General features: G+C 37.8%; 1 protein-coding gene across 1 annotated transcript in view; it reads left to right on the top strand.

The window, feature by feature from the left end:
• gprs (speckle type BTB/POZ protein) overlaps positions 1-16,848 on the top strand; it is a 173,596-nt gene that overhangs the window by 129,788 nt on the left and 26,960 nt on the right. Inside the window, exon 6 of the mRNA XM_067154117.2 lies at positions 59-190. Within this exon, the coding sequence (XP_067010218.1) occupies positions 59-190 (132 nt within the window). The remainder of the gene's footprint in view (positions 1-58; positions 191-16,848) is intronic.

The following is a 16,848-nucleotide window of genomic DNA, read 5'->3' as shown; positions in this document are numbered from 1 at the left end:
CTGTATATGGTGAGAGTATTATGTGGAGTGCTGTTTTAGTGTCTGTACTGGTCGGTAGGTGCTGGAATTCGTGGACGAGCACGGCAACGAGGTTCTGAACCTGGGATCCTTCACGCTCTTGCCACAGCACGTAGTGAGGTTGATCCTGGCGAGGGACGAGCTACGCGCCGACGAGTTCACCAAGTTCCAGGTAAAAATATTGATCTAAACTTGTATGGTTTGCAGGATAAATCTGAGTTATTTGTGAAATCCCTGGCTTCAGAAATCAATATTAACAGGGTTGGGATCCATCCTGCTGATTATGTGACATTCATTCCTACCTGAGCCAAGGTCCAGAAAGGTAGTACGTTTTGTTATTGAATAATAAATTTCTAGGTACTCCAAAAAGATATAGTTTATTTAGACAGGTTTTAAAGAGAAAAAGTAAAATGAGTAAGACCTATGTAGAAAATTACAGCATTTGACAAACACTGCAGTTTGTTAAAATTATCAGGAAATGAAAAGTAAAGCTGACAGTACATATGAATGTTTGCAATAAGGAAATATTGTCCTTAGAAGATTTTCATTATTTTTATACCCTCTATCTTTGCAAGTTCGCAAGGTAGAGTTACTATTCCTTCCATGTATTACACTCAATGGTATGAAAAATGCAACACTTCCGTTCCTTAAAAACACATCATCACCCTCATCATCATCATCCATTCACGTACTAGACCTAGTGGCCTGTTACGATCCTATAAAGCATTCTCTCACCAACATTTCATTGGATGAGCGATGGATCTTGTTCTTTTATAGCAGTACAAACCAAACCCCATGGTACAACAGCCCCAAATGGCCTTGGCCTACCAAGTGACCACTGCTCAGCCAAAGGCCTACAGATTACAAGGCGTCATGTGGTCAGCACGACAAATCCTCTCAGCCATTATTCTTGGCTTTCTAGACCAGAGCCGCTATCTCACAATCAGATAGCTCCTCAATTGTAATCACGTAGGCTGAGTGGACCTCAAACCAGCCCTCTGATACAGGTAAAAATCCCTGACCTTGATTGGGTATTGAACCCAGGTAAGAGGTAGGCTACCCCTACACCATGGGGTTGGCTCCTTTAAGGTAGTATTTGAGAATTTCTCAAGGAAATTTTCCTGTATCCATTCTTCTGACATGATTTTTCCATTTTTCTTGACAATATATGTACTATACTCATCATCTTTATTTCCTGTTTTCAGCTTCCCGGGTTGGGTTGTGAATCAAGGACCTCCATCGCTGCCTGTCTCTCCACCACTCTTCTTCTTTTTTAAGTACATCTTCTGGTTTTCCTCCCCTCTTCTCTATGCACTCTCACACTGAATCTGTCCACCTCTTTCGCGGTCTTCCTCGTGGTCTCTTTCCTGTTAACTTCTCTGAAAAAGCTTTTTTTTTTTTGGCACTCTCTTCTCCCATTCTCATCATATGCCCATACAACTTTAGCTTTGTTGTTTCTATCCTGTCTTGAAGTTTCAAGATTCCTGTCCTTTTCCTTACCTCTTCATTTCTAATTCTATCCTTTCTTGTCTTGCCCTCGATACCTCTTAGGAATTTCAACTTCACTGCCTGTATTCTACTCTCCTCTCGTTTTGTTGTAGTCCATGATCCAACTGCATAGCTTAGTATGGGTTCATAATAGGTTGAATATAATACTTTCTTACATTTCTTCAGGACATCTTAGTTCCACAAAATACCCCTTACACTCTGGTAGAAGCTGTTTGCTTGTTGTATTCTTTTCCCTCAGTAATCTTTGCATCTTCTGTGATCACACTTCCCAAGTACTTGAAACTTTTAACTGCTTCCAGAATTTTACCATTCAGTTTTATCTTTCTTCTTACTTCCTTCCTTTCCCTTGTCATCACTACTGTTTTACTTTTCTCTGTGCTTACTTTCATCCCAAATTTTTCTCTCTCTTGATTCCATACATCTACTTGTTCTTGCACTTCTGTTTCATCCTCACCCCATATCACTATATCATCTGCAAACATCATGGCTCTTGTTGCCTGTCTTCTCAATCTCTGTTTAATGTTCTTATGAATTTCATCCATGACTATGATGAATAGTATGGGGGATAGTACACTTCCCTATTGGAGACCAGTTTCAACTTTAAACCATTTTGTTTTTCCTATACTAGTCTTCACACTACTAACACAATTTTTGTACATAGCTTTTATCATTTGCACTTCCACTTTGTTAACTTGGTTTTTTCCTTAATGTGTCCCATACCAACTGTCTGGGCACACTTTCATAAGCTTTCTCATTGTCAATAAACGTCATCACTATGTCTTTTTCCAAACTCCCACCTTTTCTCCATCATATGTCTTAATGTAAAGATCAGGTCAAACATTGATCTGTCTTTCTTAAAACCATACTGTTCTTCTTCCATTCTCTTTCTAGCTTCCTCCTCAGTCTTCCTTCCAATACTCTCTCAGATATCTTAGCTACATGCGCAATAAGGGTGATCCCTCTGTAGTTATTACATTCATTTTTATCACCTTTTTAAAATATCAGGCTAATTAAGCCCTTTCCCCACTCTTCTGGGATCTTTTTCTTCCTCCAGATTATTCTAAATAATCCATACAGCCACTGTATCCCAATTGGACCTGCTGCTTTTATCATTTCCATTGTAACCTCATCCACTTCTGATGCTTTACCACTCTTCATTTTGTGTATGGCTTCCTCTATTTCTAACATCGATATCTCCTTTTCTTGTTCTTCTTCTTTCCCCATTGTTTCTTCTTACGCCTTCTCATCTACCAGTTCACTGTATTCAATATTTAGCAAGTCTGAGAAATATTCCTCCGATCTTTTTAGTATGTCATCTCTTTGCGTCAATATCTGCCCTGTTTCAGTTTTTACAAATTTTTTATCTTCTCTATTTCGTAAACTGTTCTTCACCAAACCATACAAAACCTTTTTACTTCCCTTTATATCCACCTGTAAAGTTTCTGTGAAACTTTCCCAGCTCTTCTGTTTCTCATCCTGTACTATTTTTTTACATACCTTTTTTGCTTCTTTATATTTCTGCCAATTTTCTGTACTATTGCTGCCTATATCCACTTCTTACAAGCCATTTGTTCTCTTTAACTGCTTCCTTTACCCTGCTGTTCCACCAAGGAGTCTCCTTTTCCTTTTTCCTCCCTGATAGTCTTCCACACTTTACAAATACATTTCTGTTCATGTCATCTTTGGGAATTTCTTTCATCAGATCCTCTTGAAACATTTCCCTTATTTCTTTCTCTTTTAACTTCCATCCCTTTATTTTTCTTTCCCTTTTTTCCATTAACTTCATTATTTTACCAAGTCTTAATTCGACTACCACCACTTTATGGTCTCCTTCGAAATCTGCTCTTGGCATTGCTGCCACATCTTCCAGTTGTCTACGTTTCTCCTTCTCCACCAGAATAACATCAATCATTGTCTTTGTCTTTCTATCTCCCCAACCATATCTAGTTACTTTGTGAGTTTTTTTTCTAAAGCATGTATTGCCAACAATTCATCCATTCCTTTTACAAAAATATATTACCAAATCTCCTACTTCATCTTGGTTTCCATAGCCATAGGGGCCAATTATCTCTTCTTTTCCCTGTACGTTCCAACATGTGCATTCATGTCTCCCATCAAATCAATCAATCAGTCAATACTGATCTGCATTTAGGGCAGTCGCCCAGGTGGCAGATTCCCTATCTGTTGCTTTCCTAGCCTTTTCCTAAATGAATTCAAAGAAATTGGAAATTTATTGAACGTCTCCCTTGGTAAGTTATTCCAATCCCTAACTCCCCTTCCTATAAATGAATATTTGCCCCAGTTTGTCCTCTTGAATTCCAACTTTATCTTCATATTGTGATCTTTCCTACTTTTATAAACGCCATTCAAACTTATTCGTCTACTAATGTCATTCCACGCCAACTCTCCGCTGACAGCTCAGAACATACCACTTAGTCGAGCAGCTCTTCTTCTTTCTCTCAATTCTTCCCAACCCAAACATTTTTGTAACGCTACTCTTTTGTCGGAAACCACCCAGAACAAATCGAGCTGCTTTTCTTTGGATTTTTTCCAGTTCTTGAATCAGGTAATCCTGGTGAGGGTCCCATACACTGGAACCATACTCTAGTTGGGTCTTACCAGAGACTTATATGCCCTCTCCTTTACATCCTTACTACAACCCCTAAACACCCTCATAACCATGTGCAGAGATCTGTACCTTTTATTTACAATCCCATTTATGTGATTACCCCAATGAAGATCTTTCCTTATATTAACACCTAGATACTTACAATGATCCCCAAAAGGAACTTTCACCCCATCAACACAGTAATTAAAACTGAGAGACTTTTCCTATTTGTGAAACTCACAACCTGACTTGTAACCCTGTTTATCAACATACCATTGCCTGCTGTCCATCTCACAACATTTTCGAGGTAATGTTGGCAGTTGCTCACAATCTTGTAACTTATTTATCACTCTATAGAGAATAACATCATCCGCAAAAAGCCTTACCTCCGATTCCACTCCTTTACTCATATCATTTATATATATAAGAAAACATAAAGGTCCGATAATACTGCCTTGAGGAATTCCCATCTTAATTATTACAGGGTCAGATAAAGCTTCACCTACCCTAATTCTCTGAGATCTATTTTCTAGAAATATAGCAACCCATTCAGTCACTCTTTTGTCTAGTCCAATTGCACTCATTTTTGCCAGTAGTCTCCCATGATCCACCCTATCAACAACCTCTTTGTCTTCAATACAACTTTCCAGTTCTTCTAGAAAGTCTTCTAAACATTCATCTGCATTTCCTGATTGGGGTGCACAAACCTGTATAAAATCCTTGATTCCACTCTCAAGTCCAACTTTAATTATCCTGTCATTAATCTGGTCTGTATGTACTATACTCCCAATTCAATTTATGATTTTATCAGCATCAGTTTGTCTTATTGTCCGTGTTTCACTTCCATAGCATTGTACTTGTCTTTCTTTGAACTAACAATGACAGTGCGAGTTGGCCGTGAGCTTGCATCCAGGAGAGAGTGGGTTTGTACCCCACTGTTTTTCCATGGTTTCCCATGGTTTCCCATTTTCACACCAGGTAAATGCTGGGGCTGTACCTTAATTAAGGCCACAGCCACTTCCTTCCCACTCCTAGGCCTCTTGTGCCCCATTGTCGCCATAAGACTCATCTGAGCGGTGCAACGTAAAACACATTCTAAAAAATAAATTTAAAAAAGCTAACAATGGTTTCATAATCTGATTTATAACTCCTGAAGTTTTTGTATTTTTAAATAATTTTATGTGGTAAGTAACATTCCTCTCTACAAGACAATTTATTATTATTAATTAGGAAATGTGTACAATGTGCAAAAGTTTACATAGAGGAACAGAATTTTGTGAGAGATTTTGCTATTTTTCTCCTTCTTCTGAAGATCATTTGTACTGTTTTCTTATCGTTAATTCTTAATCTGTTAGCATCTGTCCAGGTGGATACATTGTCCAGTCCCGTCTGAAGGTCTTCTTTGTTTTTTGAAGCCAGAGCCATGTCGTCTGCTTATAAGTACAGTGATAAGTTTGTCATTACCTCGATTGCTTTCACAATGTTGGAGGTTGCGATGTTAAATATCAGGGGTCTGATGGGGTTTGTAAGACTCTGTTTGTTTGGATGATCTCAGATGAACTTGATGTGGAATCATTAATAATTACACTGTTATAGGCTAGAATATTTCTTAATAATTTAACCAGGGGGTGTGCATTTCCAAGCACTTGGTCAAGCTTCTGCAATAGCCTTTTCCTGCCTAGGAGATCAAAGGCTTTTGTACAGTCAATAAATACACAGTAGAGCTTTCCTTTTAGATGTCTTAAAGATTCTTCTAAATTGTCAACCAAGTTTGTTACTGCTGTGGAGTGTGCTTCTACCTTTGCAGAAATGGAATTGTTCCTCTAGTATTTTGCTCACCAGTTCTTCAGTTAGTTTGGTGAATATTTTCAATATATTGCTTTCAAGTGCGACACCTCTGTATGAATTTGGATCTTCTGAATCACCTTTACCTTTGTACAGGACTTTGATAGTCGATTTTCTCTATCAGGGATGTTTCCAACTTCCAGGCACTTATTTAATAAGCTCGTCCAAATGTCCAGGAAAAGATCTACAGTTTGCTTCATGTGTTCATTAAATATGTGATCAGTACCTGCAGATTTCTTGCTTTTGGTATTTAAGTACTTCTGCCACCTCTTCCTTAGTAAATACTTGAGAATTAATAATTTCTTTGTCATAAGTTTGTATAGCGAATGCCATTTGGTTACCAGTGATGTTCAATAGGCCTGTTATAGGCTTTTGAGCTTATGCCGTGTCAAGAAGATAAGCTGAAATTCTTTACGTTTCACAGAGAACTTTGCTCTGAGTCATCAGAAAAAATCTCGACTATCCATGATAAAGCCTTTCTCAGTTTTGTGCCTTTCTCATGGACAGTCAAGATTTTCTTCTGATGACGCAGAACGAAGTTCTCTGCAAAACGTAAAGAATTTCAGCTTATTTTCTTGACATGGCATAAGCCCAAAATCCTACATCATGTCTATAAGTACGGGCCATGAAAGCATCAATGGCAACAGTGAGGTTCAGTGTTTGGGAAAAATGGGTTTCCCAAGTCTGCATATCTATGTTGTTGATATGTTGTGATTTCCTTTTTCTTAGTGCAACAAAAGGGTCTCGTGCAGCTTCTTCTGAAAGCTCTTTAGCTTTTGTTTCTATGTGATTTGTCTTCTTCTCCTGAAGGAGGTCTTTGTACTTTTTTACTCAACGAAGAGTATTTTTTTAGATCTTCTTGTCAATTAGAGTGTCTTGCATTCCATAGAAGTTGTATAGTTCATTATCTTTCATGAAAACATTGAGTATCAAGCCGTATTTGGGATTTCCTCTTTTTGCATTGGTGTAACTGCGTCTAGAATGATGTTTTCCAATCTTGACTGCTGCGTCTAGTTGATTATTTCTCAAATATTATTGTTCTAAAACTGTAGCAAGCTTCACTTCATCTAGTTTTCTTGTGCCATTGTGGTGTCTTGTTTTATATAGGTAAGACTATTTATAACCCAGGTAAGTAAATTCATTTATTATTTCCAGTAATTTATTGTTTAAACAAATTTTGCTTGGAATGTGTTCTTTTCCTTTAAAAGCCATAATTTTTAGTTTTAGGTTTCAATATACAATGCAATTTTGTGCAAATTATGGACCAATTGTTGCAAGTCATCTCCTGTAGGAACAATTGAGCATCGTCTGTAAATAACATAGCATCTAACATCAAGCTGTTGTTGTAACCTTGAAAACACTTCAACTTATGATAAAATATTGTGGTACAGACTCTTGAATGTGTGTGCCAATGAAAAAGAACAATTTCTGATAAGCAATTTGATCGATAAGCTAAAGATATGGCAATAACACATATGGATTACCACTAAACGCAAATTTTGAGGAAGCTCTTAAAGTTTTTCTTTTTTTTTTTTGTGCTATTTGTTTTACATCGCATCGACACAGATAGGTCTTTTCATGACGATGGGATAGGAAAGGCTTAGAAATGGGAAGGAAGTGGCCGTGGCCTTAATTAAGGTACAACCCCAGTATTTGCCTGGTGTGAAAATGGGAACCCACGGAAAACCATCTTCAGGGCTGCCGACAGTGGGGTTCGAACCCACTATCTCCCGGATGCAAGCCCACAGCTGTGTGCCCCTAACCGCATGGCCAATTCGCCCGGTACTCATGAAGTTAATTCACGTTTGTTTTGGTCTCCTGCACTTCACATCATAAATATATTCTTCATTCTCAGAAGCATGTATTACCTCCTTTTGCACTAATCATGGCATCCAACCTTTTAGACATGCTCCTGATTAACGCTGCAATGTCTTCTAGAGGAATTATCTCCCATTTTTCCAGGAGGCCATCCCATTGGTTCTGTAGGGTGTTTGAATTGTGCTGACTGGCCCTTCTCATCAGCTAGTCCTATAAATGCTCAATAGGATTCAAATTGGGGCTTTGAGCAGGGCAGATTATAACATGAATCTCTGCTTCATCCAAGAACTGATGCACACATCTCAAATATATGCTGGCATGGATTGTCCTGCATTTGTGAAAAACCATCACCAATAAATGGAGTGAAAGGCACCAACATGCTCCAGAAGGATTTCTTCCACATGCTGATGGGCTGTAAGACCAAATTTATCTTTAAAGTCATATTGATTCCTGCCCACACCATCAGCAAACTATGCTGAAAATGCATCCTGGGTAAAAATGTGTAAGGGGAATACCTTTCCTCAGGCCTTCTCCAGATCCTTTCTCTACCATCAGGTGATTGGAGGCCAAATTGCAACTCGTCACTGAACAACACTTGCTCCCATTGTTGTACTGCCCACCTGCATTGTTCCCGTGTAAAACATGGTCTAGCTGCATAATACTGTTTGATGAAGTCTTCTGGATTGAATATTGGCTTCTTCCAGTCTTCTTTGGATAGTTCTTTCACTAACATCAACCTCTCAAACTTGGTGGAGTAATTTTTGTGCTTGAACAATCCACACTTCATTGTTTGCTCATAAAACAAAGACAACAACCTCCCCCATCTAAAAATATAGGATTTCTTTTTTTGCTAGTGGTTTAACGTCACACTAACAAATTCAAAATATTTTGGTGACACAAGGATGGGAAAGGGCTAGAATTTGGAAGGTAATGGCCATGGTCTTAATTAATGTATAGCCTCAGCATTTGTTTGGTGTGAAAATGGGAAACCATGGAAAACCTCTTCAGGGCTGCCGATGGTGGGATTCGAACCTGCCACCTCTCGAATGCAAGCTCACATTAAGTGACCCCAACCACATGACCAACTCACTCAGATAAAGTGCTAAACTTTGATCAAATAGATAATTACCCATCATTTCTTCTTTCATGCTGGTGAGTGTATTTGTTCAAACCTTCAGCAATTGATATCCAACATGCTTCTCTTTTTCCTCCTGAAAGCTCAAAATTATTTTTTAATCTGTTCTGTAATTGTACAATCCTACCTACTTTGATTTTTGTTATTACAATACTCCTCTGTGATCATTTCTATGGACTTCCTCAGACATGTCTATCAGTTCTTTACAATATTAATTTTCCATCAATATGTAGATAATAAAGATTTTAGTTTTTTCATCTTCCTATTTGTACTGGAAATTCTTTGATTGCTTCATTTGATTGACCATGCATTCCCTATAATCAGATGGTTTCTTTGTTTTGAAAGTAAAAATACATTGAGCATAATTTGCCATTTGAAGAGCCATGGATATTTCAAGGCACTCAAGATTTGTCTACTAAATCTTCTACTTTGCAGGCTGAGTTTATAGCTTAAACTACTTTCTATTTTTTTCTTTTTGAAAATAAGTTATTATAATTTTATAATTAACATATTCAGTACCAGCCACTCAGTGGGGCATTTAACCCACAGGCCAGCGATTTAAATGCTCTTGTAGCCCTTTATACAGTACATTAGGAAATTGATTATTATTCCTAAACTTAAAACATAGCGTATCGAAGAGGAAGTGCGACATCTGCTCCGTTCGCCCGTAAGAGAGCTCAAGAGGTTGGTGGGACACCCGCTTGGTGGCAGCACAGGCGATTGCGATGTGAACAGAGACCCTTGGCCATTAGCCTGCGTTATATTTGCCTTCAGATGTAATTTTTATTGCTCATTATTGTCGCTGTCAGAGATGTTTCGACAGTTTGCATTATTAGTGTATTCACGATTGAGTTGTGTGATAAGTGTTATGTTTTAAATACCTCGGTCTTTGTCGCTATTGTGCTATAAGGCAACGTATATCAGTGTGGGAGGAAACTATCACATCATGCCCTTGTGTTTTGTACCCGGCTGCAGATCTGGATATGACCGATCGTCTTCAGGTAGGCATTTCTTTAGGCCCCCTAAAGAGAGTGGTGTTTTACTGAAATGGGAGAAGGCTATCCATAGAAAAGACCGAAAATTAACTCATAACTGTTTCGTTTGTGACATTCATTTTTACAATGACTTTCTAGTGAAAGTAGACTCGTTTACCGTGAATGGTGAAAGAGTAGAGATACCAGGACAGCGCTGGAAATTAAAACCAGAAGCATTTCCTTACATATTTCCTAATCTACCCAAGTATATTTCTAAGGCAGTTAAGAAACGCAACTCCCCCATGAATAGGCAATCCACACGAAGAGATTTCTCTAATAAAAGCCCTGAACAAATCGTAAATATCAGTGATAGTGATCAACCTGTATGCTCAGTAGTTGAAGATAGCTCTAATGTCGCAGATGCTAGGAAAACAATTGCGCTATTAAAGAGGAGATTGAAGAATCAGAAACGTAATTTCATTAGAACGCAAAATCAACTCAATGTCGCTAAATATAAGATACATTTGCTTGAAAAAGACATTTCTGATATAAAATCAAAGAGAAATTTCACTGAGTCAAAACAATTTGGTTCTCTCAGCAAAAAACAGAAAATTATAGTCGATACAATGTTAAAGAAATGTCAAGCGTAAAGTAAAAAAGGAATGAGATATAGTGATGAATTTCTTCTTGATGCACTTCTTTTAAAAATAAAGTCTCCGAAGGGTTATCGGCACTGTTTAACCTCTTAACTGGGCATGACGTATATATTCGTGCGCTGTATGTTACAGGGTAATGGGCATGATGAATATATACGTACTCATCTTTTACCGCGAATATCTCCTGCGTATGAAGAGCTACTTTGCTGCATCGTGTAATGTTAAAAATTAAATAATGTCGTCTGAATTGAAGTTTTTCCCACTCGATGACAGCAAATACCACATGTCACTATTCTTGAAGCTTATTTGTTTTTATTGTACAACTGTGCTGTGCTACTTGTCCGCAGTAGGCCAAATAAGGCAGCATCTAGTTCAAAGCGTAAGTTTGAAACGCTCGAAGAAGATGAGATTCTTCAACACTTAGAGAATGACTGTGACGATTTATCTTCTCAGAAATCTAAAGATCAATGGTTTGATACAAATGAAGGCGAGTCCGATAGTGAAAGAGGTTCAGAAAGTGAGAATGAAGAACAAGGAGAACAACATGACGAATGGGATCAATGCGAAGTGCTGGTCATGTTTCAACCTTTCCCGCCGCATAGTGTTTCACGTCAGAAATTCTTTTTTTCTGGTGCTATTGGTTTAAATGTGGACTTCGACGATGCATCCAATGTGTTGGAATATTTTGAACAGATCATAGGAGATGATATGCTTCAACTTATTGCCGAACAGACCGTTGTGTATGCTAAACAGGTTTTAGAAGCCCATCCGATCTTGAAACCACGGTCACGAGCGAGAGATAGGGTGGATACAAATCTAACTCAGATAAAATCTCTAATTGGACTTCTAATGCTGCAGGGGATAGTTCATAAGCCAGAAAACAGTATGTACTTCTCCAAACGGGAATGTATCGGAACCCCTTATTTTTTGAAAATTATTTCTGAGAAAAATCGCTGCAGTTTTAGTGAGGTAAATGATGTAACGCACCGTGAAGTTAATATAAAATCATTCACATTGTCACTCGCATGATGTGCAATTTGTAAATATTCCTTTCTTTTATTTATTTTAATTTTAGGTGGTAACATATGAACAAAACACTCAAATTTGTGTAAACCAGGTAAATGACCTTGCAGTTAATGAAAAATGGCTCATAATGTCACGTGCATGATATGATATATATAAATACCCCCTGCTTTTATTTGTTTCAACTTTCGGCTATCAAATATGGGCCAAACTCGGAAATTCCAAACAGGTAAATGACCTTGCAGTTAATGCAAACATGGTTCAACATTTCTCTAACATTAAAATTAATTAATTAAAATGCCTTTATTTTACTTTTTGTATCACAGATGAATGATATTAGTGATATTACTAACTTTTCTGAATATCCTACCGTGTAACAACCATCTGCTGAAAAAGTACACAGGGCAGGTTACACTAAGCGCATCTATAATACTCAGTTAAGAGGTTAAATCATGACTTGCTGCCTTTGCCTTCTGAATCCCACTTGAGAAATTTGGTGAAGGGCCTAAAATGTTCGTACAGCATAAATGAGCATGCTACTGCTGCCATAGCAGATTTTTTTAATGGAAAGGAGAAACATAAACGCTTAGAGATGTTGATATTTGACGAGGTGAAGTTACGAGAAGAAATTCGCTTTAACTCAGAATCATTGCAAGTGAATGGTTTTGTTGATTTGGGGAAATTTACTGAAGATAAAAGCAAGGGTCAGTTGGCAAATCATGCTCTAGTTTTTATGTTTGTTCCTTTTCTATATAACTGGATCCAACCCACAGCAATATATGCTAGCTGGAACGCCACCCCTGGTGATATAATTGCAAACATTCTCATTCAAGTCATCATACAATTAGAGCAAGCAGGTGTCCGAATCATTGGTTTCACATCGGATAGTAGCCAGTCAAATAAAAAGTTATGGAAATGCTTAGGAATATCTGGTAACATAAAGAATCTGAAGTGTTATATTTCCAATCCAGCTGATTCCAACAGAAAATTATGGGCATTTTCAGACGCGCCACATATATTTAAATGTGTAAGAAATCATTTTCATGACAAAGGACAGGTTAATTATAATGGCAATATTGTTGATTATTCAGATTTTGAAGCAGTAGTCCCGATAATGCCTCTGTTATCCTCTCGCTCAGACATCACTGTGCCATCTGTGTGGCGGTCCACGGTAACTCGTGAAGACGTCGCACTTCCTCTTCGATACGCTATGCTTAAAATGTACATACCTGAAAAAAGCATCCTCAATCCTTGTAGACTTTGATGGTATGATATTTGGTGAAACAGGTTCCAGGGTGGAGAGGAATGCCACACTTCACACAATACCATGCTGTTGTACTCACTGTTTTGCTCTATATTTTCTCATTGGATGACATCACTTTTCAAGGCAGGAAATTTTAAGAGACCACGCTCTTTCAATTTTCCATCCACCCAAAATGTTGGTTCCTTATCAGGAGGTCTTTTTAGACAGGTACATTAGGGCTGATCATAGCTGAATATGATGTGGATATTTTAGATAGAATTAGAGAAGGTTCCTCTCTTACTTTCACACCTTGTACAAAATGTCTACAGACTGTCTTTATGAGTGTCAAAAAATGTGTGTTTCTTTGCTGTGATTCTTCTTCTGATACAGCTGGAATGCATTAAAAATGAATTAGTAGAAAAACAGTTTCTCATGCCAATTTTCAGTTTTCCAGACAAATTGATACATTGCTTTTGAGAGTACCAATACAGTATAGCCCGAATCTGACTGACAAGCTATTTTTTTTTTTAAATCCATATTTTGTAATTTTTCCTAGGTTGTATACTCAAAATCTCAGATACCCTCACCAGACCAACATTCCTTCATCCAGAGGAATTTGATTTCGTGCGGTATACATGATCGAAATGTTATCACTGCAACATCTACACCATGTATGAGTATATGTTGGTTGTAATTGCTGTAACTACAGTAAATTCTCCATTATTCATTCTAATGCACGGGAAGGGGTGAATGGTTAATTTAAAAAATGGATGATCCACATTACTAATTTTAATGGACTTTAAAGAACATAAAATACACACCATATAACCTTAAAATGCAGTACATTAAACCCTCATAAAACCAAAATGTAGTCAATGCAACAACAATACATACTAAATATTCATGTAAATTACCAGCAGAACATGAATAAATTAATTTACCTGGTGTCATTCAAGCTGCTTTAAAAAAACGTTACTTATTTTCTTCTTTATGTCAATTCTGAACTTTCTAATTACCAGAATGTCTGAAAAATCTATATGATCCATTTGCCTCAAGAATTCCATTTAAGTTTCAGTCGACTCCAGTGTGGTCTGACACGGTGTGCAATTGTTTGTGATGCACTCTTCTTCCCCATCCCCCTCACTGCCTAGAATTTCTCATTTATAATGCGCCTTGAAGGTTGCGATGATGCCTTGGTCCCTCGGGTGAATTAATGGTGTTACATTAGGTGGCAAATAGGAAGCAAAAATCTTTACGTCCTCCGATTTCAACTCTGTATCAACAGAGTGAGAGGGTGCATTATCAAAAAAAGGATGCCCTTTGATGACAAGCCTTTGGACACCAAAGAATCTCAAACCTGCAGAATGGAACAAAGTCTTGAAAATATTGCATGCTGTCCATGCAAATTTGTTATGACAATAATCTACTGGAAAATATTTCATCACTGGTCCTTTGAAAGAATGCAGATTTTTTACCAACAACAGCGAATTTTAATTTATGGTCACCACTAGCATTTGCACAGCACAAGATGGTAATGTGCTCTTTATTAGATTTCTGACCAGGAGCTGATTTCTCTTCAGCAGCTGCTGGTATTTTACTGGGTAAGCACTTCCAATGAAGTCCAGTTTCATTGACATTGTGCACTTGACTTGGAATGAAATTGTATCTCTCAATTATGTGGGAAACTGGGAGTGAAATTTCTAGATCCTAATGGGTGGGTAGGAGAAAGGGATCTGCGCTCGGATGGCCTTCATTTAAACCGCAGTGGTACGTATAAGTTAGGAAATTTGTTTGGAAGGGTAATAGGGAGGTACATTCAGGGAAACGGGATGGCCTAGGGAGCGGTGATAAGGGAACAGGGAACTGGAAATCAAGTAGGGATGACAAAAAATTGTTAGTGTTGAACTGTAGAAGTATTGTAAAGAAAGGAATAGAATTAAGTAATTTAATAGATATATATTTACCAGATATTGTAATAGGAGTTGAATCATGGCTGAGAAATGATATAATGGATGCAGAAATTTTCTCACGGCACTGGAGTGTGTATCGTAGAGATAGGATAGGAAAGGTGGGAGGGGGAGTTTTCATTCTGGTGAAAGAAGAATATGTAAGCTACGAAAAAGTTAAAGATGAGACACATGAAATTCTAGGTGTAAGGCTCATTTCTAAAGATAATAGGCAACTTGATATATTTGGAGTGTACAGATCGGGAAAGGGTAGCACTGATACGGATTCGGAATTATTTGATAGGATAGTCAGCTATGTGGGAAACGACATGGAAAGAAATGTGATTGTAGCGGGAGATCTGAATTTGCCAGATGTCAATTGGGAAGGAAATGCGAACGACAGGAAGCATGACCAACAAATGGCAAATAAGTTAATATGGGAAGGACAGCTAATTCAGAAAGTGATGAAACCAACCAGAGGGAAAAATATTTTGGATGTGGTGCTGATAAAACTAGATGAGCTCTATAGGGAAACTGAAGTAATAGATGGTATTAGTGATCATGAAGCTGTTTTTGTGGTAGTTAAAAATAAATGTGATAGAAAGGAAGGTCTTAAAAGTAGGACTGTTAGGCAGTACCATATGGCTGATAAAGCAGGTATGAGGCAGTTTCTGAAAAGTAACTATGATCGGTGGAAAACGGTAAATAAAAATGTAAACAGACTCTGGGATGGGTTTAAAGAAATTGTTGAGGAATGCGAAAACAGGTTTGTACCTTTAAGGGTGGTAAGGAATGGTAAAGACCCACCTTATTATAATAGAGAAATAAAGAGACTAAGAAGGAGGTGCAGACTGGAAAGAAATAGAGTTAGAAATGGCTGTGGAAGTAAGGAGAAATTGAAGGAACTTACTAGAAAATTGAATCTAGCAAAGAAGGCAGCTAAGGATAACATGATGGCAAGCATAATTGGCAGTCATACAAATTTTAGTGAAAAATGGAAGGGTATGTATAGGTATTTTAAGGCAGAAACAGGTTCCAAGAAGGATATTCCAGGAATAATTAATGAACAAGGGGAGTGTGTATGTGAGGATCTTCAAAAGGCAGAAGTATTCAGTCAGCAGTATGTAAAGATTGTTGGTTACAAAGATAATGTCAAGATAGAGGAAGAGACTAAGGCCAAAGAAGTAATCAAATTTACGTATGATAACAATGACATTTACAATAAGATACAAAAGTTGAAAACTAGAAAAGCGGCTGGAATTGATCAGATTTCTGGGGGTATACTAAAGACAATGGGTTGGGATATAGTACCATATCTGAAGTACTTATTTGATTATTGTTTGGCCGAAGGAGCTATACCAGATGAATGGAGAGTTGCTATAGTAGCCCCTGTGTATAAAGGAAAGGGTGATAGACATAAAGCTGAAAATTACAGGCCAGTAAGTTTGACATGCATTGCATGTAAGCTTTGGGAAGGCATTCTTTCTGATTATATTAGACATGTTTGTGAAATTAATAACTGGTTCGATAGAAGGCAATTCGGTTTTAGGAAAGGTTTTTCCACTGAAGCTCAACTTGTAGGATTCCAGCAAGATATAGCAGATATCTTGGATTCTGGAGGTCAAATGGACTGTATCGCGATTGACATGTCTAAAGCATTTGATAGGGTGGATCATGGGAGACTACTGGCAAAAATGAGTGCAATTGGATTAGACAAAAGAGTGACTGAATGGGTTGCTATATTTCTAGAAAATAGATCTGAGAGAGTTAGAGTAGGTGAAGCTTTGTCTGACCCTGTAATAGTTGAAAGGGGAGTTCCTCAGGGCAGTGTTATCGGACCTTTATGTTTTCTTATATATATAAATGATATGAGTAAAGGAGTGGAATCGGAGGTAAGGCTTTTTGCGGATGATGTTATTCTCTATAGAGTGGTAAATAAGTTACAAGATTGTGAGCAACTGCAACGTGACCTCGAAAATATTGTGAGATGGACAGCAGGCAATGGTATGTTGATAAACGGGGCTAAAAGTCAGGTTGTGAGTTTCACAAACAGGAAAAGTCCTCTCAGTTTTA

Source organism: Anabrus simplex, chromosome 1, assembly GCF_040414725.1.
Source record: "Anabrus simplex isolate iqAnaSimp1 chromosome 1, ASM4041472v1, whole genome shotgun sequence".
Lineage (NCBI taxonomy): Eukaryota > Metazoa > Arthropoda > Insecta > Orthoptera > Tettigoniidae > Anabrus > Anabrus simplex.
The sequence above is the reverse complement of the archived record's forward strand: the minus strand, read 5'-3'. Positions and strand labels throughout refer to the sequence as shown.